Raw genomic sequence first — 24,857 nt, forward strand, 5'->3', positions numbered from 1 at the left:
TAGCTTTCTTACATAGCACATATTGCACTTTTACTTTCTTCTCCAACACTTTGTTTTTGCATTATTTAAACCAAATTGAACGTGTTTCATTATTTACTTTAGTCTAAATTTATTTTATTGATGTATTATATTAAGTTATAATAAGTGTTAATTCAGTATGGTTGTAATTGTCATTATTACAAATAAAAAATAAAAGATTCGGCCGATTTAATCGGTATCGGCGTTGAAAAATCATAATCGGTCGACCTCTACTCCATTGACTCAAAAAACTTGTGATTCCAGGAGGACCATGAGCTGTTGCTATCGATAAGGTGGCTAATTCATTATTTTCACCTCGAATAGAAGTAGGGGGACTTTTATCAGAGGATGCTTGTTGTGACCACTGAGGGAACTTTATGCACTTGGCCAGAGGATTCTGCTTCTTTGTTGCACTCTTCACATATAATTTAGCACAGTATTTACAAATGTACACATCTTTTCCTTTTACATTAGCTGCAGTCAAATGTCTCTACAAATCAGATAGTGCCCGTGGCATTTTCCTGTAAAGATGAGGAAAAAAAATAGTAAAAAACCCCAAATACAATTCCAGTTAGATGAAACAACTCATTTGTAAGATAAACGTTTAAAAATGAAACGTATGGAAACAGGTGAATTAACACTCCTCAGTTAGCAGGCTCAAGCAAGCTAAAACCCACATGGTAGCAAAAAATAACTTGTTAACAAGTTAGAAATTATTTAAACACACTTTGCTATAGGCTACTATTCACTAGTTAACAAAAAATCATGTATGTCGCAAATATTTTCACCCCACCCAGTATTGTAATCCAAACTTACCAGAAAGCATGTAGTCCTTGGCTCAGACAGTGTAGTAGTATGGCCTCAATAGCATCTCATTAGTGTGCAAGGTCTTGATAATCAGCTGTACATGTGATGGAAGAATGCACTGTGCATGCAGAGGGTTTCAATTCCACTGAATTGGGGATAATTTTACCAAAATATGCCACAAGACCTAGAATTGCCTTGCGTATCCCACATAAAAGGTTCACTGTTATAAGAACTTTTTTTTAATGATTTTTAAACAAAATTCCCGGGCTTAAGTTCCCATGAAAAATTTTCTGAAAAATTCTGGAAATTTACCGGAAAGTTTTCAACCCTTTGCAATCCTACTGCTACGCTCGTGTCACTAGGCAGCTCTTGGCTGTGCGCCCCTTTGTAGTCTGTAATAGTTTGCAAGCCCTGCCACATCCAAAGAGCATCGGAGCCGGTGTAGTATGATTCGATCTTAGTCCTGTATTGACGCTTTGACTGTTTGATGGTTCATCGGAGGGCATAGCGGGATTTCTTATAAGTTTCCGGCGACGAGTACCGCACCTTGAAAGAGGACACTCTACCCTTTAGCTCAGTGCGGATTTTGCTTGTAGTCCATGGCTTCTGGTTGGGGTATGTACGTACAGTCACTGTGGGAACGACATCATCGATTCAGTTATTGATAAAGCCAGTGCCTGATGTGGTATACTCCTCAATGCCATCAGAAGAATCCCAGAACATATTCCAGTCTGTGCTAGCACAACAGTCCTGTAGCTTAGCATCCGATTAATTTGACAACTTTTTTATTGACCTAGTCACTAGTGCTTTCTGATTTAGTTTTTGCTTGTAAGCAGGAATCAGGAGGATAGAATTATGGTCAGATTTGCCAAATGGAGGGTGACTGTGTGTGGAGTAAAGGTGGTCTAGTGTTTTTTTTTTCAGTCTGGTTGCACATTTAACATGCTGGTGGAAATTCGGTATAACAGATTTAAGTTTCCCTGCATTGAAGTCCACGGCCACTAGGCGCACCGCCTCTGGATGAGCGTTTTCCTGTTTGCTTATGACCGTATACAGCTCATTGAGTGCGGTCTTAGTGCCAGCATTGGTTTGTGGTGGTATGTAGACAGCTACAAAAAATACAGATGAAAAGTCTCTCGGTAGATTGTGTGGTCTGCAGCTTATCATGAGATACTCTTCCTCAGGAGAACATAACCTTGAGACTTCCTTAGATATTGTGCTCAAGCTTTTGTTTACAATTATACAAAGACCGCCACCCATTGTCTTACCAGAGACTGCTGTTCTATCCTGCCGATACAGTGTAAAACCCGCCAGCTGTATGTTGTTCATGTCGTTGTTCAGGCACGACTCAGCGAAACATAAGATATTACCGTTTTTAATATCCTGTTGGTAATTTAATCTTGCTCATAGGTCATCTATTTTACTTTCCAATGATTTCACGTTGGCCAATAGAACGTCTGGCAGTGGGGATTTACTTGCTTGCCTACGAATTCTCAGAAGGCAGCCCGACCTCCGCCCCCTTTTTCTCTGTCTTCTCTTCATGCAAATGACGGGGATTCGGGCCTGTTCCCAGGAAAGCAGTTAATCCTTCACGTCAGACTCATTAATGCAACCGCTGTGTCAGATTTCAAAAAACCTTTACGGAAAAAGCGAACCATGCAATAATCTGAGTACAGCATTCAGACAACAATCCTCAGATTTCCCACTTCTTGGTTGGATTTTTCTTAGGTTTTTGCCTGCCATATGAGTTCTGTTATTCTCACAGGCATCATTCAAACAGTTTTAGAAACGTCAGTGTTTTCTATCCACTACTACTACTACTAATAATAATATGCATATATTAGCATATGTGACAGAGTAGCAGGCAGTTTACTCTGGGCACCTTATTCATTCAAGCTACTCAATACTCCCCCCCCCCCCCCCCCCGTCACCAAGAAGTTAAAAGAAAATATATTATGTACAAAATAAGTTTTAAAAAAAGTAGACAAAATTTCACAGTTGGTTAGGAGCATGTAAAATGTCAGCCATCCTCTCCCATGCCATTTTATGGTCCCCCTCTCCGTCATATGACTCTGCTCCCTATGCTTCTCGTCTGGCCGTTCGTCCGCCCAACTCTGATTCCCGTCTTCCATTCTTCCATTCTGTCTCCAAATCCCTAAACTTGTTTGAGATAAATGTACAGAGACAGAAATCAATCCGTGTTTGTCTGCTCAGCTTGTTTCCAGGATTTCAACACACTGACAGACATCAATGTTGTAGAGGAGACAAATCGATAAAGAATTATAGGGATATCTAACAAGCAAGCATCCCCTAGCTAGAACATTAGAGATGGCCCAATTTAATCAGCTGGTTGAACTTACTGTGATCTCACCATCCACACACAGCCTCGAACACACAGACACAAAGAGACGCAGAGGGCTAGGCTATTACACATATAGAAGGGAGGGATATGAGGCCTGAGCTTGGGATGTGAGCAGGGGGTTATGGGTAGGCAGGTGACCGGTATACCAGTATCACGCCACGATTACACCGACAGCGTCATTGCATTTTGGTACACCAGAAGTACATTAATTTTCAATGGAACGTTGTTTGCCTTGCAGCATTGCATTGCAGAGGCAGTTGCAGTGCTTTTTGTGTGGCGCATACGTTGGATTTATCGAACATATGCGTCAAACTGTATGCATAGACAGCTTGACAGAAACGGTAGCAGAAGGTGAATGTTGACCATTTGTTGCACACACATCCAGATGATGCTGCGTACCATTTTGCGCAATGACACTGTAGTTGAGATCAAGGCATTTTCATTGACATGTACTCTGACTTGGTTAGTGGCTGCCATGTTAGTGTTGCTCAGCAGCACAATGTTCTCTCCTGTTTCCATGGATTAAGGGTTTAAGTTTTATATTACTTACTCAGTGTTCTGTTAATGGAGAAATTATTTCCAGAGGGAAACTGACCTTCTCGAGTACTGTCCTGGAGTGACCAGAATGAGACTCCTCGCATCTTTAACGAAACAGCCAGGGAAAGCCTGTGTTTCTACGCATAATATTGTTTGTGTCTGTGTTGTGCAGGCTTTCCTATGTTAGTTAAAGCCTCTCTCTCCCACAGTGAGTCCAGATGTCTCTGTTGCTCTAATCCTGCCCTCTCTCTCACCATATGTTAGTCTCGCTCTCTCTCCTCTCTCTCTATATGTTTTTGTTAGTCCCTCCCTCTCTCTCCATGTTTTTGTTTCTCTCTCTCTCCATGTCTCTGTTAGTTTCTCTCTCTCTGCTCCATGTCTCTCTGCTCCATGTCTCTCTGCTCTATTACATTTACAGAGTGTACTGTGTGTACAGACACACACACACACACACACACACACACACGAAACAACCTTTCCTCTGGCAGGAGAGCAATTGAACATATACAGTTAAACCTTATGTCAGTGATAATTATTTTTCAGAGCTAAATAAAATAGTTTATTGCATATCTAGGATTGTCTCCATATTCAAATGACTTTTGTCATCCCATTGGTTGTCACAGCAACCATATATGTGTGTTACTTGGGCCAGTACTTGGACTCGATGAAACTTATCTTATGTTTCACCAAGTCATGGCTGAACGACGACATGAATAACATACAGCTAGCGGGTTATACATTGTATCGGCAGGATGGAACAGTAGCCTCTGATAAGACAAGGGGTGGCGGTCTATATATATTTGTAAACAACAGCTGGTGCACAATATCTAAGGAAGTCTCAATGGTTTGCTCATCTGAGGTAGTTTCTCATGATAAGCTGTAGACCACACTATTTACCAAAAGAGTTTTCATCTATATTCTTCGTCGCTGTCTATTTACCACCACAAACTGATTATGGCACTAAGACCGCACTCAATGAGCTGTATATGGCCATAAGCAAACAGGAAACGCTCATCTAGAGGCGGTGTTCGTAGTAGCCGGGGACTTTGATGCAGGGTAACTTAAATCCGTTAGACCACCTTTACTCCACACACAGACACGTGCAAAGCTTTCCCTCGCTCTCCATTTGGCAAATCTGACCATAATTCTATCCTCCTGATTCCTGCTTACAAGCAAAAACTAAAGCAGGAAGCACCAGTGACTCGGTCAATAAAAAAGTTGTCAGATGATAAGCTACAAGACTGTTTTGCTAGTACAGACTGGCATATGTTCTGAGATTCTTCCGATGGCATTGAGGAGTACACCACATCAGTCACTGGCTTCATCAATAAGTGCATCGATGACATCGTCCCCACAGTGACTGTACTTACTAGAGGTCGACCGATTATGATTTTTCAATACCGATTTATTGGAGGACCAAAAAAAAGCTGATACCGATTAATCTGCCTATTTTTTTTCTTTTTTTATATACAGTGGCGATTTTGCAGGTTTTTCCTACTTACAAAGCATGTAGAGGTCTGTAATTTTTTATCATAGGTACACTTCAACTGTGAGAGACGGAATCTAAAACAAAAATCCATAAAATCACATTTGTATGATTTTTAAGTAATTAATTTGCATTTTATTGCATGACATAAGTATTTGATCACCTACCAACCTGTAAGAATTCCGGCTCTCACAGATCTGTTAGATTTTCTTTAAGAAGCCCTCCTGTTCTCCACTCATTACCTGTATTAACTGCACCTGTTTGAACTCATTACCTGTATAAAAGACACCTGTCCACACACTCAATCAAACAGACTCCAACCTCTCCACAATGGCCAAGACCAGAGAGCTGTGTAAGGACATCAGGGATAAAATTGTAGACCTGCACAAGGCTGGGATGGGCTACAGGACAATAGGCAAGCAGCTTGGTGAGAAGGCAACAACTGTTGGCGCAATTATTAGAAAATGGAAGAAGTTCAAGATGATGGTCAATCACCCTCGGTCTGGGGCTCCATGCAAGATCTCACCTCGCGGGGCATCAATGATCATGAGGAAGGTGAGGGATCAGCCCAGAACTACACGGCAGGACCTGGTCAATGACCTGAAGAGAGCTAGGACCACAGTCTCAAAGAAAACCATTAGTAACACACTACGCCGTCATGGATTAAAATCCTGCAGCACACGCAAGGTCCCCCTGCTCAAGGCACAGCATGTCCAGGCCCGTCTGAAGTTTGCTAATGACCATCTGGTTGATCCAGAGGAGGAATGGGAGAAGGTCATGTGGTCTGATGAGATAAAAATAGAGCTTTTTGGTCTAAACTCCACTCGCCGTGTTTGGAGGAAGAAGAAGGATGAGTACAACCCCAAGAACGCCATCCCAACCGTGAAGCATGGAGGTGGAAACATCATTCTTTGGGGAGGCTTTTCTGCAAAGGGGAAAGGACAACTGCACCGTATTGAGGGGAGGATGGATGGGGCCATGTATTTCGCGAGATCTTGGCCAACAACCTCCTTCCCTCAGTAAAGAGCATTGAAAACGGGTTGTGGCTGGTTATTCCAGCATGACAACAACCCGAAACACACAGCCAGGGCAGCTAAGGAGTGGCTCCGTAAGAAGCATCTCAAGGTCCTGGAGTGGCCTAGCCAGTCTCTAGACCTGAACCCAATAGAAAATCTTTGGAGGGAGCTGAAAGTCCGTATTGCCCAGCGACAGCCCCGAAACCTGAAGGATCTGGAGAAGGTCTGTATGGAGGAGTGGGCCAAAATCCCTGCTGCAGTGTGTGCAAACCTGGTCAAGAACTACAGGAAACGTATGATCTCTGTAATTGCAAACAAAGGTTTCTCTACCAAATATTAAGTTCTGCTTTTCTGATGTATCAAATACTTATGTCATGCAATAAAATGCAAATGAATTACTTAAAAATCATACAATGTGATTTTCTGGATTTTTGTTTTAGATTCCGTTTTAGATTCCGTCTCTCACAGTTGAAGTGATAAAAATTAGAAGTAGGAAACACTGCCAATTTTGCAGGTTATCAAATACTTGTTCTCCCCTGTGTGTGTGTGTGTGTGTGTGTGTGTGTATGAATATGTATATAATATATAATTTGAAATAATGACAATTACAGTAATACTGAATGAACACTTATTTTTAACTTAATATAATACATCAATAAAATCAATTTAGCCTCAAATAAATAATGAAACAGGTTCAATTTTACTGATTCCCTGACCTGTCAATGTTTTTAATTTGCTGTTTTTGATTTTGTTATACTCTTCTGAATTCTATGGTTTTTACTAGATTATTCGTAGTTTTTCATGTTGTTTGTCTGTAATTCTTGTAATGACTTGGTGCTGCCTATCTTGGCCAGGATGCTCTTGGAAAAATTGATTTTAAATCTCAATGAGCCCTTCCTGGTTAAATAAAGGTTAAATAAACATTTGGTTTAAATAATACAAAAACAAAGTGTTGGAGGAGAAAGTAAAAGTGCAATATTTGCCATGTAAAAAAGCTAACGTTTAAGTTCCTTGCTCAGAACATGAGAACATATGAATGCTGGTGGTTCCTTTTAACATGAGTCTTCAATATTCCCAGCTAAGACGTTTTAGGTTGTAGGTATTATATGAATTATCGGACTATTTCTCTCTATACCGTTTGTATTTCATATGGCTTTGACTATTGGATATTCTTATAGGCACTATAATATTGCCAGCCTAATCTCGGGAGTTTTGCAGTCATGAACAGCACAATGCTTGAAGCACAGCGACGAGCTGCTGGCAAATGCAGGAAAGTGCTGTTTGAATGAATGCTTACGAGCCTGCTGCTGCCTACCACTGCTCAGTCAGACTGCTCTATCAAATATCAAATCATAGACTTAATTATAATATAATAACACACAGAAATACGAGCCTTAGTTTCCAGATTTGACCATATTAATGACCTATCTTTTCGAAAATAAAAAGTTTTGTCTTTCAGTGAAATACGGAACCGTTTCGTATTTTATCTAACAGGTGGCATCCCTAAATCTAAACATTGCTGTTACATTGCACAACCTTCAATGTTATGTCATAATTATGTACAATTCTGGCAAATTGTTAGGAAGAAATGGTCTTCACACAGTTCGCAACGTGCCAGGCAGCCCAAACTGCTGCATATACCCTGACTCTGCTTGCACAGAACGCAAGAGAAGTGACACAATTTCCCCAGTTAAAAGAAATTGACGTGAGCAGGCAATATTAACTAAATATGCAGGTTTAAAAAATATATACTTGTGTAAGCTAGATAAACAAGTAATATCATCAATCATGTGTAGTTAACTAGTGATTATGTTAAGATTGATTATTTTTTTATACATTTAATTCTATCTAGCAATTTCCTTGGCTCCTTGCTACACTCACGTAACAGGTAATCAGCCTGCGACCCAGTCTCCTCGTGGAGTGCAATGTAATCGGCCATAATCGGTGTCCAAAAATGCAGATTACCGATTGTTATGAACACTTGAAATCAGCCCTAATTAATCGGTCGACCTCTAGTACGTACATACCCCAACCAGAAGCCATGGATTACAGGCAACATCCACACTGGGCTAAAGGGTAGAGCTCCCGCTTTCAAGGAGCGGAACTCTAACCAGGAAGCTTATATGAAATCCAGCTATGCCCTCCGACAAACCATCAAACAGGCAAAGCATCAATTCAGGACTAAGATTGAATCGTACTACACAGGCTTCGACACTCGTTGGATGTGGCAGGGCTTGCCAACTATTAGCGACTACATAGGGAAGCACATCTGTGAGCTGCCCAGTGACACAAGCCTACCAAAGGAGCTAAATTACTTCTATGCTCGCTTCGAAGCAAGTAACACTGAAACATGCATTAGAGCATCAGCTGTTCCGGACGACTGTGTTATCACGCTCTCTGTAGCTGGTGTGAGTAATACTTTTAAACAGGTCAACATTCACAAGGCTGCAGGGCCAGACGGATTACCAGGATGTGTACTCTGAGCATGCGCTGACCAACTGGCAAGTGTCTCCACTGACATTTTCAACCTCTCCCTGTCTGCGTCTGTAATACCAACATGTTTCAAGCAGACTACCATAGTCCCTGTGCCCAAGAACGCTAAGGTAACCTTCCTAAATGACTACCACTCACATCTGTAGCCATGAAGTGCTTTGAAATGCTGGTCATGGCCCACATCAACACAATTATCCCAGAAACCCTAGACCCACTCTAATTTGCATACCACCCCAACAGATCAACAGGTGATGTAATCTCTTTTGCACTCCGCACTGCCCTTTCCCACCTGGACAAAAGGAACACCTATGTGAGAACGCTATTCATTGACTACAGCTCAGCGTTCAACACCATAGTGCCCTCAAAGCTCATCACTAAGCTAAGGACCCTGGGACTAAAAACCTCCCTCTGCAACTGGATCCTGGACTTCCTGACGGGCTGCCACCAGGTGGTTAGGGGTTGGTAACAACACATCCGCCACGCTGATCCTCAACTTGGGGGCCCCTTGGGTGCGTGCTCAGTCCCCTCTTGTACTCCCTGTTCACTCATGACTGCATGGCCAGGCATGACTCCAACACCATCATTAAGTTTGCTGATGACACAACAGTGGTAGGCCTGATCACTGACAACGACAAGACAGCCTATAGGAAGGAGGTCGGAGACCTGGCCGTGTGGTGCCAGGATTACAACCTCTCCTTCAATGTGATCAAGACAAAGGAGGTGATTGTGGACTACAGGAAAAGGAGGACCGAGCACGCCCCCATTCTCATGACAGGGTTGTAGTGGAGCAGGTTGAGAACTTCAAGTTCCTTGGTGTCCACATCACCAATAAGCTACCATGGTCCATGCACACTAAGACAGTTGTGAAGAGGGCACGGCAAAACCTATTCCCCCTCAGGAGACTGAAAAGATTTGGCATGGGTCCTCAGATCCTCAAAAGGTTCTACAGCTGCACCATCGAGAGCATCCTGACTGGTTGCATCACTGCCTGATATGGCAACTGCTTGGCCTCCGACCGCAAGGCACTACAGAGGGTAGTGCGTGCAGCCTAGTACATCACTGGGGCCAAGCTTCTTGCTATTCAAGACCTCTATACCAGGCGGTGTCAGAGGAAGGCCCTAAAAATTCTCAGACTCCAGCCACCCTAGTCATAGACGGTTCTCTCTGCTACCGCACTCTACCTACATGTACATATTACCTCGACTAACCGGTGCCCCCGCACATTGACTCTGTATCGGTACCCACTGTATATAGCCTCGCTATTGTTATTTTACTGCTGCTCTTTAATTATTTGTTACTTTTATTTCTTATTTTTTACTTAACACAGATTTTTCTTAACCGTTGGTTAAGGGCTTGTAAGTAACGATTTCACTGTTGTATTCTACTCATGTGACAAATCATCTGAGTAAGTGTGCGCCCATCTTATTGATCCTTAATGGTGAAACAGCCACGCGTGATAGAAGAGAACAATATGTACTGGATATTCTTTTTTTTACCATTCTGCTCGATGCTCCTCAGCTCGGCAACAAAAACAATAACAACGGTGGTGTGGCTGCAAGTGGCGATGTTTCCCCCTACTGCGGATTCTGTCTTTAAAAGGTCAAACTCATCCTAGATCAGCACTTCTACGCTGAGACACTTTGTGAATAGGGGCACTGATGTTTGTTCCTCTGGGAGCATGTGTAGATGTGTTCAACAGGAATCAGTCGCCCTGTGTCCTAAATTCCAGTTGTCTGTTAGACTATTTTCAGAATTCAAGCCAGGTCAGGCAGACAAGCACAGAGCAGACCCAATCATGAATGAGCTCATTGTGATTTGTGTGTGTGTGTGTGTGTGTGTGTGTGTGTGTGTGTGTGTGTGTGCGCGTGTGTGTGACCGCATGTGTCACTGTGACCATATCAATTTGTGTGTGCAGGAGAAAACCCTCTGCAACATAGCTCAATGTTACAAACAGAAATCTGGGTTGTGTTCATTAGGGGACACCGTATCAAAACAATTCAATTTCAGGTACATGTAGGCTAGTACCAGGCTCCACTTTTCACTCTGTTTTCTTCCAATTTGAGCCTTGTGGACATGACCCTGATGTAGGGATTGATGTCTGACAACAACAATCTGTTCTGTCGCCCCCTCTCCTCTCTGTTTCCAGTTCTCCTCCCCCTTTCCTCAGACACACGCTGAGCATGCTGGGACGTGAGTCAGGCATTATGGATCCCGAGGAGCAGGAGCTGCAGAATGACTACCGTTACCGTAGTTACGCGGCAGTCATCGAGAAGGCCCTGCGGAACTTTGAGTCATCCAGTGAATGGGCCGACCTCATCTCCTCTCTGGGTAAACTCAACAAGGTACGGTTGACATGGCTGGTACAATATATTCAGACATGAAGCCACTCTAGACCAGGGGTTCTTAAACTTTTTCAGCCTGGGACCAAAATGAGAAGTTCAGTGTTTTCCTTGGACCCAAGCTCATGAATGTGATGTCACCAGGCAGACCAAAATTGTAAAAAAAAAAAAAAAAAAAGATTCATAAGGAATAAGGGTTTGAAGTGTCTGTCCTATAAATATATATATTTTTGAACACATATTTAACCCCTTTTTTTGGGTAGGCACAAAACTACCTCCATACCATTCTTTTATTTTATTTTACCGCTATCGGTTACCTTGAGACGAGTCCCGCAACACTTGTAGGGGTCTTAGAGCAAAACGGAGAACACCATCATGTTCATGAGAATCTCCCCTTTCCACAAACATAAGTTGGCACATTGTCAGTACTGACTTCTGACGACTCCCTTGGGGCTTGTGGGGGTCGTAGAGACTAGAGGTAGACCGATTATGATTTTTCAATACCGATACCGATTTATTGGAGGACCAAAAAAAGCCGAAACCGATTAATCGGCCATATTTATTTTTTATTTATTTGTAATAATGACAATTACAACAATACTGAATGAACACTTATTATAACTTAATATAATACATCAATACAAATCTATTTAGCCTCAAATAAATAATGAAACATGTTCAATTTGGTTTAAATAATGCAAAAACAAAGTGTTGGAGAAGAAAGTAAAAGTGAAATATGTGCCATGTAAGTTCCTTGCTCAGAACATGAGAACATATGAAAGCTGGTGGTTCCTTTTAAGATGAGACTTCAATATTCCCAGGTAAGAGGTTTTTAGGTTGTAGTTAATATAGTATTTATAGGACTATTTCTCTCTGTACCATTTGTATTTCATTAACCTTTGACTATTGGATGTTCTTATTGGCACTTTAGTTTTGCCAGTGTAACAGTATAGCTTCCGTCCCTCTCCTCGCCCCTACCTGGGCTCGAACCAGGAACACATCGACAACAGCCACCCTCGAAGCACCGTTACCCATTGCTCCACAAAATCTGCGGCCCTTGCAGAGCAAGGGGAACAACTACTCCAAGTCTCAGAGTGAGTCAAGTTTGAAACGCTATTAGCGCGCACCCAGCTAACTAGCTAGCCATTTCACATTGGTTACACCAGCCTAATCTCGGGAGTTGATAGGCTTGAAGTCATAAACAGCGCCATACTTAAAGAATTGCGAAGAGCTGCTGGCAAACGCACAAAAGTGCTATTTGAATGAATGCTTACGAGCCTGCTGCTGCCTACCACCGCTCAGTCAGACTGCTCTATCAAATATCAAATCATAGACTTAATTATAACATAATAACACACAGAAATACCAGCCTTTGGTCATTAATATGGTTGAATCTGGAAACTATCATTTCGAAAGCAAAGTGTTTATTATTTCAGTGAAATACAGAACCGTTCCGTATTTTATCTAACGGCTGGCATCCCTAAGTCTAAATATTGCTGTTACATTGCACAACCTTCAATGTTATGTCATAATTACATACAATTCTGGCAAATTAGTTCGCAACGAGCCAGGCGGCCCAAACTGTTGCATATACCCTGACTCTGCGTGCAATGAATGCAAGAGAAGTGACACAATTTCACATGGTTAATGTTGCCTGCTAACCTGGATTTATTTTAACTAAATATGCAGGTTTAAAAATATATACTTCTGTGTATTGATTTTAAGAAAGGCATTGATGTTTATGGTTAGGTACATTTGTGCAACGATTATGCTTTTTTCGCAAATGCGCTTTTGTTAAATCATCCCCCGTTTGGCATAGTTGGCTGTCTTTGTTAGGAAGAAATAGTCTTCACACAGTTCGCAACAAGCCAGGCGGCCCAAACTGCTGCATATACCCTGACTCTGTTGCAAGAGAAGTGACACAATTTACCAGTTCAACTAAAATCATGTTAGCAGGCAATATTAACTAAATATGCAGGTATAAAAAATAAATACTTGTAGTGCTTTTAAGAAAGGCATTGATGTTTATGGTTAGGTGCATGTTGGAGCAACGACAGCCCTTTTTCCGCGAATGTGCACCGCATCGATTATATGCAAAGCAGGACATGCTAGATAATACTAGTTTATCATCAACCATGTGTAGGTAACTAGTGATTATGATTGATTGATTGTTTTCTATAAGATAAGTTTAATGCTAGCTAGCAACTTACCTTGGCTTCTTACTGCATTCGCGTAACAGGCAGGCTCCTCGTGGAGTGCAATGAGAGGCAGGTGGTTAGAGCGTTGGACTAGTTAACTGTAAGGTTGCAAGATTGAATCCCCGAGCTGACAAGGTAAAATCTGTCGTTCTGCCCCTGAACGAGGCAGTTAACCCACCGTTCCTAGACCGTCAATGAAAATAACAATATGTTCTTAACTGACTTGCCTAGTTAAATAAATGTGTAAAAAATATATAATATCGGCCAAATCGGTGTCCAAAAATACAGATTTCCGATTGTTATGAAAACTTGAAATCGGCCCTAATTAATCTCATATTTCCATAGTTCGGACGCTACAGACATTTTCGTGAGAAGTTCAGTTTTCGGGATGTCTCATGTTCTGACAAACACCTCTGTAGCTCGGCCATCTTCCACCACAGATGTGGAAGGCTGCCATAGATATCTCCAGCTTAAACTGACTGATTTTGATGGAGATTTTTGTATTATGTTATTTAGATTGACGCACCTGTACGTCAATAGACTGATATCTGAGTGAGAGTGACTGACCAAATCAATGGTGGCATTTTCTGAGTGTATTCATGTCCTTACAGAGTAGAAGCTAACTGCTTATTCTTTAGCATTGACGAGTTAGCCATGTTATTGGGCTCTTGGTCAGTGTATTGTACTTTCTGTGTTTGAGTGGTTCTCTGGCTCTGGGCCCAGTCACTACCTGCAGTCACTTGTCCGTCCTGCTGGTGTTGCCATGGTTGGGTCTGGTTCTGTCTGGATCTGGCTCCAAGATCAGTGGTCTGTGAGATTGGGAATGTTTTTCCATCTCATAGCGGATGCCAATCTATCAATCGAGTTTCAGAAAATAAGCCTACATCATTGTTCATTCACTTAGCCCACAATCATTCAATAGAGAGGATGATAGTCTATACCTTTTTACTTGATAATGTATTTGCTTCTAACTATTAAAGCTGTTAGAAGACAACACTTTATTCAAACTCTCATTGACCTATCATACAGAGTGTTTTGATTGCTTTTGCAGGCACTCAGTTTAACATTTCTCGTAAACTGTTCTACTGCAGTAGCCCAGAATTAGAGGTCGACCGATTCATCAGAATGGCCGATTTAATTAGGGCCGATTTCAAGTTTTCATAACAATCGGAAATCGGTATTTTGGGCGCCATTTGCAGATTTTTACATTTTCTAAATGTTTTATTTATTTGTATAACTTTTATTTAACTAGGCAAGTCAGTTAAGAACACATTCTTATTTTCAATGACGGCCTAGGAACGGTGGGTTAACTGCCTTGTTCAGGGCAGAACGACAGATTTTCACCTTGTCAGCTCGGGGGATCTAATCTTGCAACCTTACAGTTTACTAGTCCAATGCAATAATGACCTGCCTCTCTCTCGTTGCACTCCACAAGGAGACTGCCTGTAGGTCACTGCTTGTGACACATTTAGCAAGAAGGATGTTTGCTTCAGAGTGTTATGGTAGAATGCCAGTGTGTGTTGATCTGTATGTGTCTAGGGGCTATGTGAGAATGAGTGAGGATCCCTTCAGGCCACTTTAATCTGTCATGTAAACAAAGCAACACTTCCAGTTCCTGCTCATCTATTTGGTTATGTTGACAGTGTCAGTACTGCATGACCTATTTTTTTGTCAATAGCCCAGACAAATAACATATTAGATACACAATAATTACCCATGAATTGTTTTTTTCTTTGGTATTCATTACAACACACACCACTAACTACCACCACAAGCACCATTTGGTACCAGGTAGTTACCCCCCCTTCATCACCGCTCTCCCTCTCTCTAATCCTCCCTCCCCAGGCCCTGCAGAGTAACCTGCGCTACTCTCTGCTGCCCAAGAGGCTAATCATTGGGAAGCGTCTGGCCCAGTGTCTGCACCCAGCCCTGCCCAGCGGAGTGCACATCAAGGCCCTGGAGACCTATGAGGTCATCTTCAAGATCATCGGCACCAAATGGCTGGCCAAGGACCTCTTCATCTACAGGTGTAGGACTCATGCTAACCCATAGGATGTGTCCGTCCGTCTGTATTGTCTGTCTGTCCTGAGGTGTTGTAGGCCTATTGACCTGTCCATGTGTTAATGGATTGTGTGTTCTCCTGTACTGATGTAATATCATCAACCATGTGTAGTTAACTAGTGATTATGATTGATTGATTGATTGTTTATAAGAAGTTTAATGCTAGCTAGAAACTTACCTTGGCTTCTTACTACATTCGCGTAACAGGCAGGCTCCTCGTGGAGTGCAATGAGAGGCAGGTGGTTAGAGTGTTGGACTAGTTAACTGTAAGGTTGCAAGATTGAATTCCCAAGCTGACAAGGTAAAAATCTGTCGTTCTGCCCCTGAACAAGGCAGTTAACCCACCGTTCCTAGGCCGTCATTGAAAATAAGAATGTGTTCTTAACTGACTTGCCTAGTTAAATAAAGGTGTAAAAAAATACATGCATTCTCCTGTACTGATGTGTGTGTGAGTTAATGTGTTGTATTGATCTCTATCTTTGTGTGTGTGTGTTAGCTCGGGGCTGTTCCCGTTGCTGGGCCATGCTGCAATGGCAGTGAAGCCAGCCCTGTTGACGCTGTATGAGCGCTACTACCTCCCCCTACAGAGGGCCCTACTGCCCAGCCTACAGGCCTTCATCACTGGACTACTACCTGGCCTGGAGGAGGGGGCTGAGGTTTATGACAGGTACGCGCGTGCACGCACACACACATGCAAAATTGCAATATATATTGCAATATACACTGAGTGTACAAAACATGACATAGACTGACCAGGTGAAAGCTATGATCCCTTATTGATGTCACATGTTAATTCTACTTTAATCAGTGTAGATGAAGAGGAAAGCCTTGACACAATTGAGACATGGATTGTGTATGTGTGCCATTAAGGGTGAATGGGCAAGACAAAAGATTGAAGTGCCTTTGAACGGGGTATGATAATAGTTGCCAGGTGCACCAGTTTGAGAACTGCAACACTGCTGGGTTTTCCACGCTCAACATTTTCTTGTGTGTATAAAGAATGGACCAAAGGACATGCAGCCAACTTGACACAACTGTGGGAAGCATTGGAGTCAACATGGGCCAGCATCCCTGTGGAACGCTTTCGACACCTTGTAGAATCCATGCCTCGATGAATTGAGGCTGTTCTGACGGAAAAAGGAGTGCAACTCAATATTAGGTGTTCCTAATGTTTTGTACACTCAGTGTATTTTCTTTTGTTTTTGTTTTTACCCCTTTTTCTCCCCAATTTCGTGGTATCCAATTGTTTTGTCTCATCGCTACAACTCCTGTACGGGCTCGGGAGAGACGAAGGTTGAAAGTCATGCGTCCTCCGCTACACAACCCAACCAAGCCGCAACTCCCGTACGGGAGCGCGCATCCAACCCGGAAGCCAGCCGCACCAATGTCTCGGAGGAAACACCGTGCACCTTGGTTAGTGCCCACTGCACCCGGCCCGCCACAGGAGTCGCTGGTGCGCGATGAGACAAGGATATCCCTACTGGCCAAACTCTCCCTAACCCGGACGACGCTAGGCCAATTGTGCGTCGCCCCACGGACCTCCCGGTCGCGGACGGTTACGACAGAGCCTGGGCGAGAACCCAGAGTCTCTGGGGGCACAGCTGGCGCTGCAGTACAGCACCCTTAACCACTGTGCCACCAAGGAGGCCCACTCAGTGTATTTTCTTTTGCATAGATAATTTCATGATATTACGAATCCTCTTCCCCCTCTCCCCACTCTCCAGGACGGATGCATTGCTACTGAGACTGTCTATGTTGGTGGGCCAGCAGGTGTTCTATGGGGCTCTGTGGGGCAGTGTGTTGGTCAGCCCTCTAGTCCGGCTGCCTGCCTCTCTCTTCATCGTCACACACTTTGACCGCTTAACCCCCCCGCACCAGCAAACACGCATGCTGGGCTATGACAACCGCCTGGTGGTGAGTTATTGTGTGTTAGTGTGAGCGAGTGTAGGGTTGTGTTGGCCATGTTGGATAACCTGTCTGTCTGTCTGTCTCTCTTTCTCTCTCTCTCCCAGGTGAAGGCGTTGTGTCTGTCTCTGCAGGACTCAAATGTTCTGGTGCAGAGGAACATGCTGGAGATCCTGCTCTTCTTCTTCTCCTTGGCCACCTGCCTGGTAAGTAACGTTAAAATAAAATTTTATTGGTCACATACACATATTTAGCAAATGTTATTGTGGAGGGAGCATCGTGGTTTGGGGCTGCTTTGCTCAGGGTCTGGACAGCTTGCTATCATCGCCGAAAAATGTATTCCCAAGTTTATCAAGACATTTATCAAGACATCAAGACGTTTATCAAGACATTTTGCAGGAGAATGTTAGGCTATCTGTCCACCAATTGAAGCTCAACAGAAGTTGGGTGATGCAACAGGACAACGACAAAAAAAACACAGAAGTAAATAAACAACAGAATGGCTTCAACAGATGAAAATACGCCTTCTGGAGTGGCCAAGTCAGGTTCCTGACCTCAAACCGATTTGAGATGCTGTGGTATGACCTCAAAAGACCGGTTCACACCAGACATCCCAAGAATATTGCTGAACTGATACAGTTTTGTAAAGAGGATTTTTCCAAAATTCCTCCTGACCGTTGTGCAGGTCTGATCCGCAATTACAGAAAATGTTTGGTTGAGGTTACTGCTGCAAAAAGGAGGGTCAACCAGTTATTAAATCCAAGGGTTCATGTAGTTTTTCCACCCTGCACTGTGAATGTTTACACAGTCTGTTCAATAAAGACATGAAAACGTATAATTGTTTGTGCATTATTAGTTTAAGCCGACTGTGTTTGTCTGTTGCTGTGACTTAGATGAAGATCAGATCACATTTTATGACAAATCTATGCAGAAATCCAGGTAATTCCAAAGGGTTCACATACTTTTTCTTGCCACTGTATGATATGCGTAAAGCAGTATGTAAACCTTATTTAAGTGAATAGTCTTCTATTATTTAAAGTGGCCAGTGATTCAATGTATATAGGGCAGCACCCTCGTAAGGTTGTAGGGATGAGTAGCCGGGTGGGACCTGGCTAGTGATGGCTATTTAACAGTCTGATGGCCTTGAGATAGAAGCTGTTTTTTTGTCTCTCGGTCCCAGCTTTGATGTACCTGTACTGACCTCGCCTTCTTGATGGTAGCAGGGTGAACAGGCCGCGGCTCAGGTGGTTGATGTCCTTGATGATCTTTTTGGCCTACCTGTGACATCAGGTGCTGTAGGTGTCCTGGACGGCAGGCAGTGTGCCCCCTGGTGATGCGTTGGGCAGACAGTACCACCCTCTGGAGAGATCTGTGGTTGGGTGGTGCAGTTGACTTACCAGGCGGTGATACAGCCCAACAGGATGCTCTCAATTGTGCATCTGTAAAAGTTTGTGAGGGTTTTAGGGGCCAAGCCGAATTTCTTCAGCCTCCTGAGGTTAAAGAGGCACTGTTGCGCCTTCTTCACAACACTGTCTGCGTGTGGGTGGACCATTTCAGATTGTGAGTGATGTGTACACCGCGGAACTTGAAGCTTTCCACCTTCTCGATTGCTGTCCCGTCGATGTGGATAGGGGCATGCTGTTTCCTGAAGTCCACGATCAGTTTCTTTGTTTTGTAGACGTTGAGTGAGAGGTTATTTTCCTGGCCCCACTCTGCCAGGTCCCTCATCTCCTCCCTGTAGGCTGTCTCGTCATTGTTGGTAACTACTACTGTTGTGTCGACTGAAAACTTGATGATTGAGTTGGAGGTGTGAATGGCCATGCAGTTATGGGTGAACAGGGAGTACAGGAATGGGCTGAGCACGCACCCATGTGGGGCCCCTGTGTTGATGATCAGCGAAGTGGAGTTGTTGTTTCCTACCTTCGCCCCTGGAGGCAGCCCTTCTGGATGTCCAGTACCAAGTTGCATACGGCGGGGTTCAGACACAGGACCCTGAGCTTAACGATGAGCTTGGAGGGTACTATGGTGTTGAAGGCTGAGCTATAGTCAATCAACAGCATTCTGACGTAGGTATTCCTCTTGTCCAGATGGGATAGGGCAGTGTGCAGCACAATGGAAATGGCATCGTCTGTGGATCTATTGGGGCGGTATGCAAATTGACGAGGGTCTAGGGTGTCAGGTAAGGTAGAGGTTCATGATGACAGAAGTGAGTGCTACAGGGCGATGGTAATTTAGTTCAGTTACCTTAGCTTTGTTGGGTACATGAACAATGGTAGACATCTTGATAGGGAGAGATTGAATATGTCAGTAAACACTACAGCTAGCTGGTCTGCACATGCTCTTAGGACGCGGCTAGGGATGTCGTCTGGGCCGGCAGCCTTGTGAGAGTTAACACGTTTAAATGTCTTACTCACGTCGGCCACGGAGAACGAGAGCCCACAGTCCTTGGGAGCCGGACGCTTCGGTGGCACTGTGTTCTCCTCAGAGTGCAAAGAAGGTGTTTAGCTTGTCTGGGAGCAAGACATCGGTGTCCGCTACGTGGCTGGTTTTCGCTTTGTAGTCCGTGATTGTCTGTAGACCCTGCCACATAAGTCTTGTCTGAGCCACTGAATTGCGACTCCACTTTGCCTCTGTACTGACATTTTGCATGTTTGTTTGCATTACGGAACGAATAACTACACTTTGTATATTCCCAGTCACCTTGCCATGGTTAAATGCGGTGGTTCGCGCTTTCAGTTTTGTGCGAATGCTGCTATCTATCCACGGTTTCTGGTTTGGGTAGGTTTTAATAGTCACCATTGGAATAACATCCCCTGTACACTTCCCGATGAACTCTGTCACCGTGTCCTTGCAAGCGTCAATGTTTTTCTCAGAGGTTAGAGGTTTACCTCCTCTTCCTCCACCACCTCCTCATATTCCTTTTTCTCCTCTGTCTCACCTCCTTCTTCTCACCTCCTCTCCTCTTCCTCCTCACCTCCTCCTCCTCCTCCTTATATACTCTGTCCTGCTCTACCCTTAATCCTCTTTCATCTCCTCTTCCAACTCTTCCTTCTTTGCCTCTCTATCTTCATCCTCTCCCCTTTCCCTGTGCCCCATGTAACTGTCCCTGTTATTACCTCAGGACCCAACCCAAGGCAGTATTCCTATGACTAGGGAGGACATGATCAGAGTGGTGTCTGCTGCTTCCCTCACGCTGCTCCGCAGAGACATGTCCCTCAACAGACGCCTCTACGCCTGGCTGCTAGGTAGTTAGTGTGGATAGACATGCACCACAGCCATGTTCACACACACACATACACACAATGAAGTTATGGCTTTGAGTTGTAGTCTAGCAGTAGGCCTGAATATACTTCACTATGTAGCTAATAAATGTAGTTTTTGCTAATGTCGTTAAGATCTACCTAATAAATGTATCCATGTAGCCTCAATTGTTTGCATCTCTCCTTTTAGAGAATAAAATGTCTGCCTTGATATTATAAGTGAATAACTGTATCTGTGTGTGTTGCTGTTCCCCAGGCACAGATATTAAGGGGGGTATGGTTGCTGCAGACCCTGACCTCTTCATCTCCATGGAAGAACACACAGCCTTCTACTTCAACACCCACTCCAGAGAACTCTTAGTGCAGGTTGGACACACTAGCTAACACTACTGTTGATCAGTGGCAGTATATAAATCATACTGTTCCAGATTATTAAACCTCATGAAGGACTTAAAACACCTGCCTTTAAATGCAAGTCATTCATTTTAATATGAAACCATGAAAACAAGGTGAACTTGAATTCAGTAAATACCCAGTGGTGTAACCGTGTGTGTCCTCTGTGTCTCTGTCCTTAGGCTTTGATCAACATCTTGAATCAGAAGGATGTGGAGGCGGACCCGGAGAGCGTGATTGGTTATCTACGACCCTTCCGCATCATCATCAGCCTTATAGATAAGCCAGAGATAGGTAAACACACACCTCCCCTACTTCAGGCCTGATCTCTCCCACCCCTCCCCTCCCCTTCTCACTCTCTCCAGCTGTCTTAAGCCCTCTGCTGGTAAGTAGGGTGTAGTGGTAATGATGTTCATCTCACTCAGGTCTTCTGATAGTGGGCAGTGTGTGATGATAATGAGGATGATGATGGTGGTCTCTCTCAGGTCCTCTGATAGTGGGCAGTGTGTGATGGTGATGATGGTGGTCTCTCTCAGGTCCTCTGGTAGTGGGCAGTGTGTGATGATAATGAGGATGATGATGGTGGTCTCTCTCAGGTCCTCTGATAGTGGGCAGTGTGTGATGGTGATGATGGTGGTCTCTCTCAGGTCCTCTGGTAGTGGGCAGTGTGATGATGATGATGATGATGGTGGTCTCTCTCAGGCCATCTGATAGTGGGCAGTATGTGATGATGAGGAAGATGATGGTGGTCTCTGGTCCTCTGATAGTGGGCAGTGTGTGATGATGATGATGATGATGGTGGTCTCTCTCAGGTCCTCTGATAGTGGGCAGTGTGTGATAATGATGGTGGTCTCTCTCAGGTCTTCTGGTAGTGGGCAGTTTATGATAATGATGCTGGTCTCTCTCAGGTCCTCTGGTAGTGGGCAGTGTGTGATGATGATGGTGGTCTCTCTCAGGTCCTCTGATATTGGGCAGTGTGTGATAATGATGGTGGTCTATCTCAGGTCCTCTGGTAGTGGGCAGTTTATGATAATGATGCTGGTCTCTCTCAGGTCCACTGATATTGGGCAGTGTGTGATAATGATGCTGGTCTCTCTCAGGTCCTCTGATAGTGAGCAGTGTGTGATGATGGTGGTCTCTCTCAGGTCCTCTGGTAGTGGGCAGTGTGTGATGATGGTGGTCTCTCTCAGGTACTCTGGTAGTGGGCGGTGTGTGATGATGATGGTGGTCTCTCTCAGGTCCTCTGGTAGTGGGCATTGTGTGATGATAATGAGGATGATGATGGTGGTCTCTCTCAGGTCCTCTGATAGTGGGCAGTGTGTGAGGATAGTGGTCTCTCTCAGGTCCTCTGATAGAGTGCAGTTTGATGATTATGATGATGGTGGTCTCACTCAGGTCCTCTGATAATGGGCAGTGTGGGATAATGATGCTGGTCTCTCTCAGGTCCTCTGATAGTGGGCAGTGTGTGATGATGATGATGGGGGTCTCTCTCAGGTCCTCTGACAGTGGACAGTATGTGATGATAATGATGGTGGTCTCTCTCAGGTCCTCTGATAGTGGGCAGTGTGTTATTGGAGGTGGTGAGAGCATTCTACAGCTACTGCAGAGAGATGTTGGGGGAGGAGTCTATCACCAGCACTGGCCTGACAGGCAACCAGCTAGCCAGGTGAGAGGATGGGACGAGTGGAGAGTGAACTAATATAGATGAATGATATTTATTGGGAAGTTTCCTAAAAAGAGATCGACATGATAGTGACTGCCTAGATGTGTTGTCTGTGCAGTAAAATAAAAGAGAACAAGAACGCATCAGAAATCATAAAGACGGTGAACATGCTGGTGAGCTCCATGAACAGTGAGTTCCTGTGGGACTACATTACCTGCCACTTCTGCACCTGCCTCAGGTAGGTAACGCCTCTACTAGCACCTACTGTACCTCCTCTGGAATAGTCACTGTAGCTTTGCTGTTATAAAGCATCTTTCTCCAACTCGAATGTATTTTATGTTGTTTAGCTGATCTCTCTCTGTGTCTCTGTCTCAATAGCGACCCAGCTGACCTGCCGCCACCCCCTCTGCAGTATCACAGTGACTCTCCTGCTCCCTCTGTCACAGAGATTTCCACTCTCATCATATTCCTACTGGACGTCATCCCTCTGGTACACACACACACACACATGCTTCTATTTTTCCTCTTTCTCTCTCTTTCCCTCTCTTTCTTGCTCTCTCTAACCCTATCTGATTGGTCTGGTCCAATAGGAGCTCCATGCTGACATCCAGTCTCAGTTCCTGCCCCAGATGCTTGGCCGCATGCTGCATGCACTCCGTACCCACATGACCTGTCTGGACCTATCGGAGCTCACACAGGGCCTGCGCACCTGCTTCAAGGTGCTCAGTAAGATCCAGATGCCCGTGACTTATATGGACATGGAGGTGGAGTCACAGTCACAGAAAGTGAAGTCACCGACACAGGAGGAGAGCTTCAAATTTGTTCCGGTCAGTGGCTGTGTGAGTGTGTGCAGTGGTTCAGAGAAACTGGCATGCGTATGGAGAGTAGAAGGAAAATGGGAGTTAGGGATGCAGCACTACTGAGGCACTTAAGAATGGTCATGCCCTCAGGATGAACTGTCTGGTAGGTGACCTGTCTGACTGATGGATAACATTCCTGGCAGGGTTAGCCCCTTGTTAGGCTGTCTCTCATGTACTGTACTCCTCTTGTCATGATGGTAGATCCAGACTACACAGGCCAACCAATCTTGTAATTTCACTCTCCCTGCAGATATAAACAAGGTCTGAAGTCCAGCTGTAACACTGGCCTGTCTGTCTGTCACATAAACACAGCTTACACTGATCTTTAGCTTCTTTCAGTCAGATACTGGATCACGATGGGATTTCTCTAAAATTTTTGGGGAAAAATGAGAAAATATTTTTTGAGTTTAAGGACAAGGAAACAGTTCTCTAACTGTCCTTTTAAGGTCATACTACCCACTCCCTCATTGGTGGTATTCTGGATGGATCATACATTTTCTCCCCTTAGATACAGGATATGGAGAAGGAAAGGGTCGAGGAGGAGGAAGAGGGCAGTCGGGTCAACGTTAACCATGACAACGCAGAACCAGAGGAAGAGCTGAATGGGGTTGTGGAGCAGGAGACTGGCCCGGTAGAGGGAGAAAGCGCCTTCCCACTCCTTCGGTCTGAAGACAGCGGATTGGGCATCAGCGCCTCACCCTCGGAACTGCACCTCTTACCAGGGGTGGGACTGAGCCCAGAGGGGGTGGGGATCGTGAGAGAGTGCCAGGGTGTGTGGAGGAAGGGGGGCAATGTGGAGACCATGACCCAGTGTCTGCTGGATATACTGACCTTCATAACCACCTGGTAGAGAACATGATCACATCTGGAAAACATGTAACACACAGTCATCAAGCACAACATGCATCAATCAAAACAACTTGATCAACTCTCTCTCTCCCCATCTCTCTCTCCCTCCTCTCCCCTCCCAGGTACCTTCTGGTTCAGGTGGAGGACGTCAGGGGGCAGGAGGAGGCTGTACAGCCGGACCCCGCTGCCCTCTCCCCTGGTGGGAAAACCTCGTTCCAGGAGGGCCCTCAGATCACCACGACCCAGATCAAAGACAAGCTAGCCGAGCTCTTCACCCCCAACAAACACAAACCACGCTCTATCTCGGACCCCCCTGTCCCAGACCTCCCTGTCCCACCTACAGAGAAGAAGAAAGGGCGAGTGGGCACGGGAGGAGGGGTGGACTGGGGGGCAGGGTACATGCCCCGGGGCAGGGCAGAGATTTCAGAGGAGTGCCGCCAGGCGTTCACGGCAGCATGCCACCTGCTGTTGGAGTGTACCACCTTCCCCCTGTACCTGAGTGAGGAGGAGAGCCAGGTGCTCTACAGTGACATGTTCCACCATACAGGTGACAGTATACACTTTTACACAATAATGGTTGTTTACCCATACAGGTCAGTCTATACAGCTC

The 24,857-nt window shown here is 44.5% G+C and overlaps 1 protein-coding gene across 2 annotated transcripts in view; it reads left to right on the top strand.

Annotated features, from left to right (window-relative positions):
• Positions 1-24,857, top strand: part of LOC110520446 (protein DOP1B) — a 58,276-nt gene that overhangs the window by 10,699 nt on the left and 22,720 nt on the right. The window contains exons 2-15 of one of the 2 annotated variants that reach the window (XM_036974997.2): positions 10,866-11,061; positions 15,102-15,283; positions 15,814-15,984; positions 17,042-17,231; positions 17,330-17,428; positions 20,344-20,467; positions 20,739-20,848; positions 21,058-21,169; positions 22,421-22,541; positions 22,657-22,776; positions 22,917-23,028; positions 23,129-23,377; positions 23,907-24,244; positions 24,370-24,794. In XM_036974997.2, coding sequence (XP_036830892.2) covers positions 10,900-11,061; positions 15,102-15,283; positions 15,814-15,984; positions 17,042-17,231; positions 17,330-17,428; positions 20,344-20,467; positions 20,739-20,848; positions 21,058-21,169; positions 22,421-22,541; positions 22,657-22,776; positions 22,917-23,028; positions 23,129-23,377; positions 23,907-24,244; positions 24,370-24,794 — 2,515 coding nt within the window. In that variant the 5' untranslated portion in view covers positions 10,866-10,899. The remainder of the gene's footprint in view (positions 1-10,865; positions 11,062-15,101; positions 15,284-15,813; positions 15,985-17,041; positions 17,232-17,329; positions 17,429-20,343; positions 20,468-20,738; positions 20,849-21,057; positions 21,170-22,420; positions 22,542-22,656; positions 22,777-22,916; positions 23,029-23,128; positions 23,378-23,906; positions 24,245-24,369; positions 24,795-24,857) is intronic. The other variant, XM_036974998.2, reaches the window with a different exon arrangement.

This window comes from Oncorhynchus mykiss, chromosome 3 (genome assembly GCF_057628025.1).
Source record: "Oncorhynchus mykiss isolate SJ-2025 chromosome 3, ASM5762802v1, whole genome shotgun sequence".
NCBI classification, from domain to species: domain Eukaryota; kingdom Metazoa; phylum Chordata; class Actinopteri; order Salmoniformes; family Salmonidae; genus Oncorhynchus; species Oncorhynchus mykiss.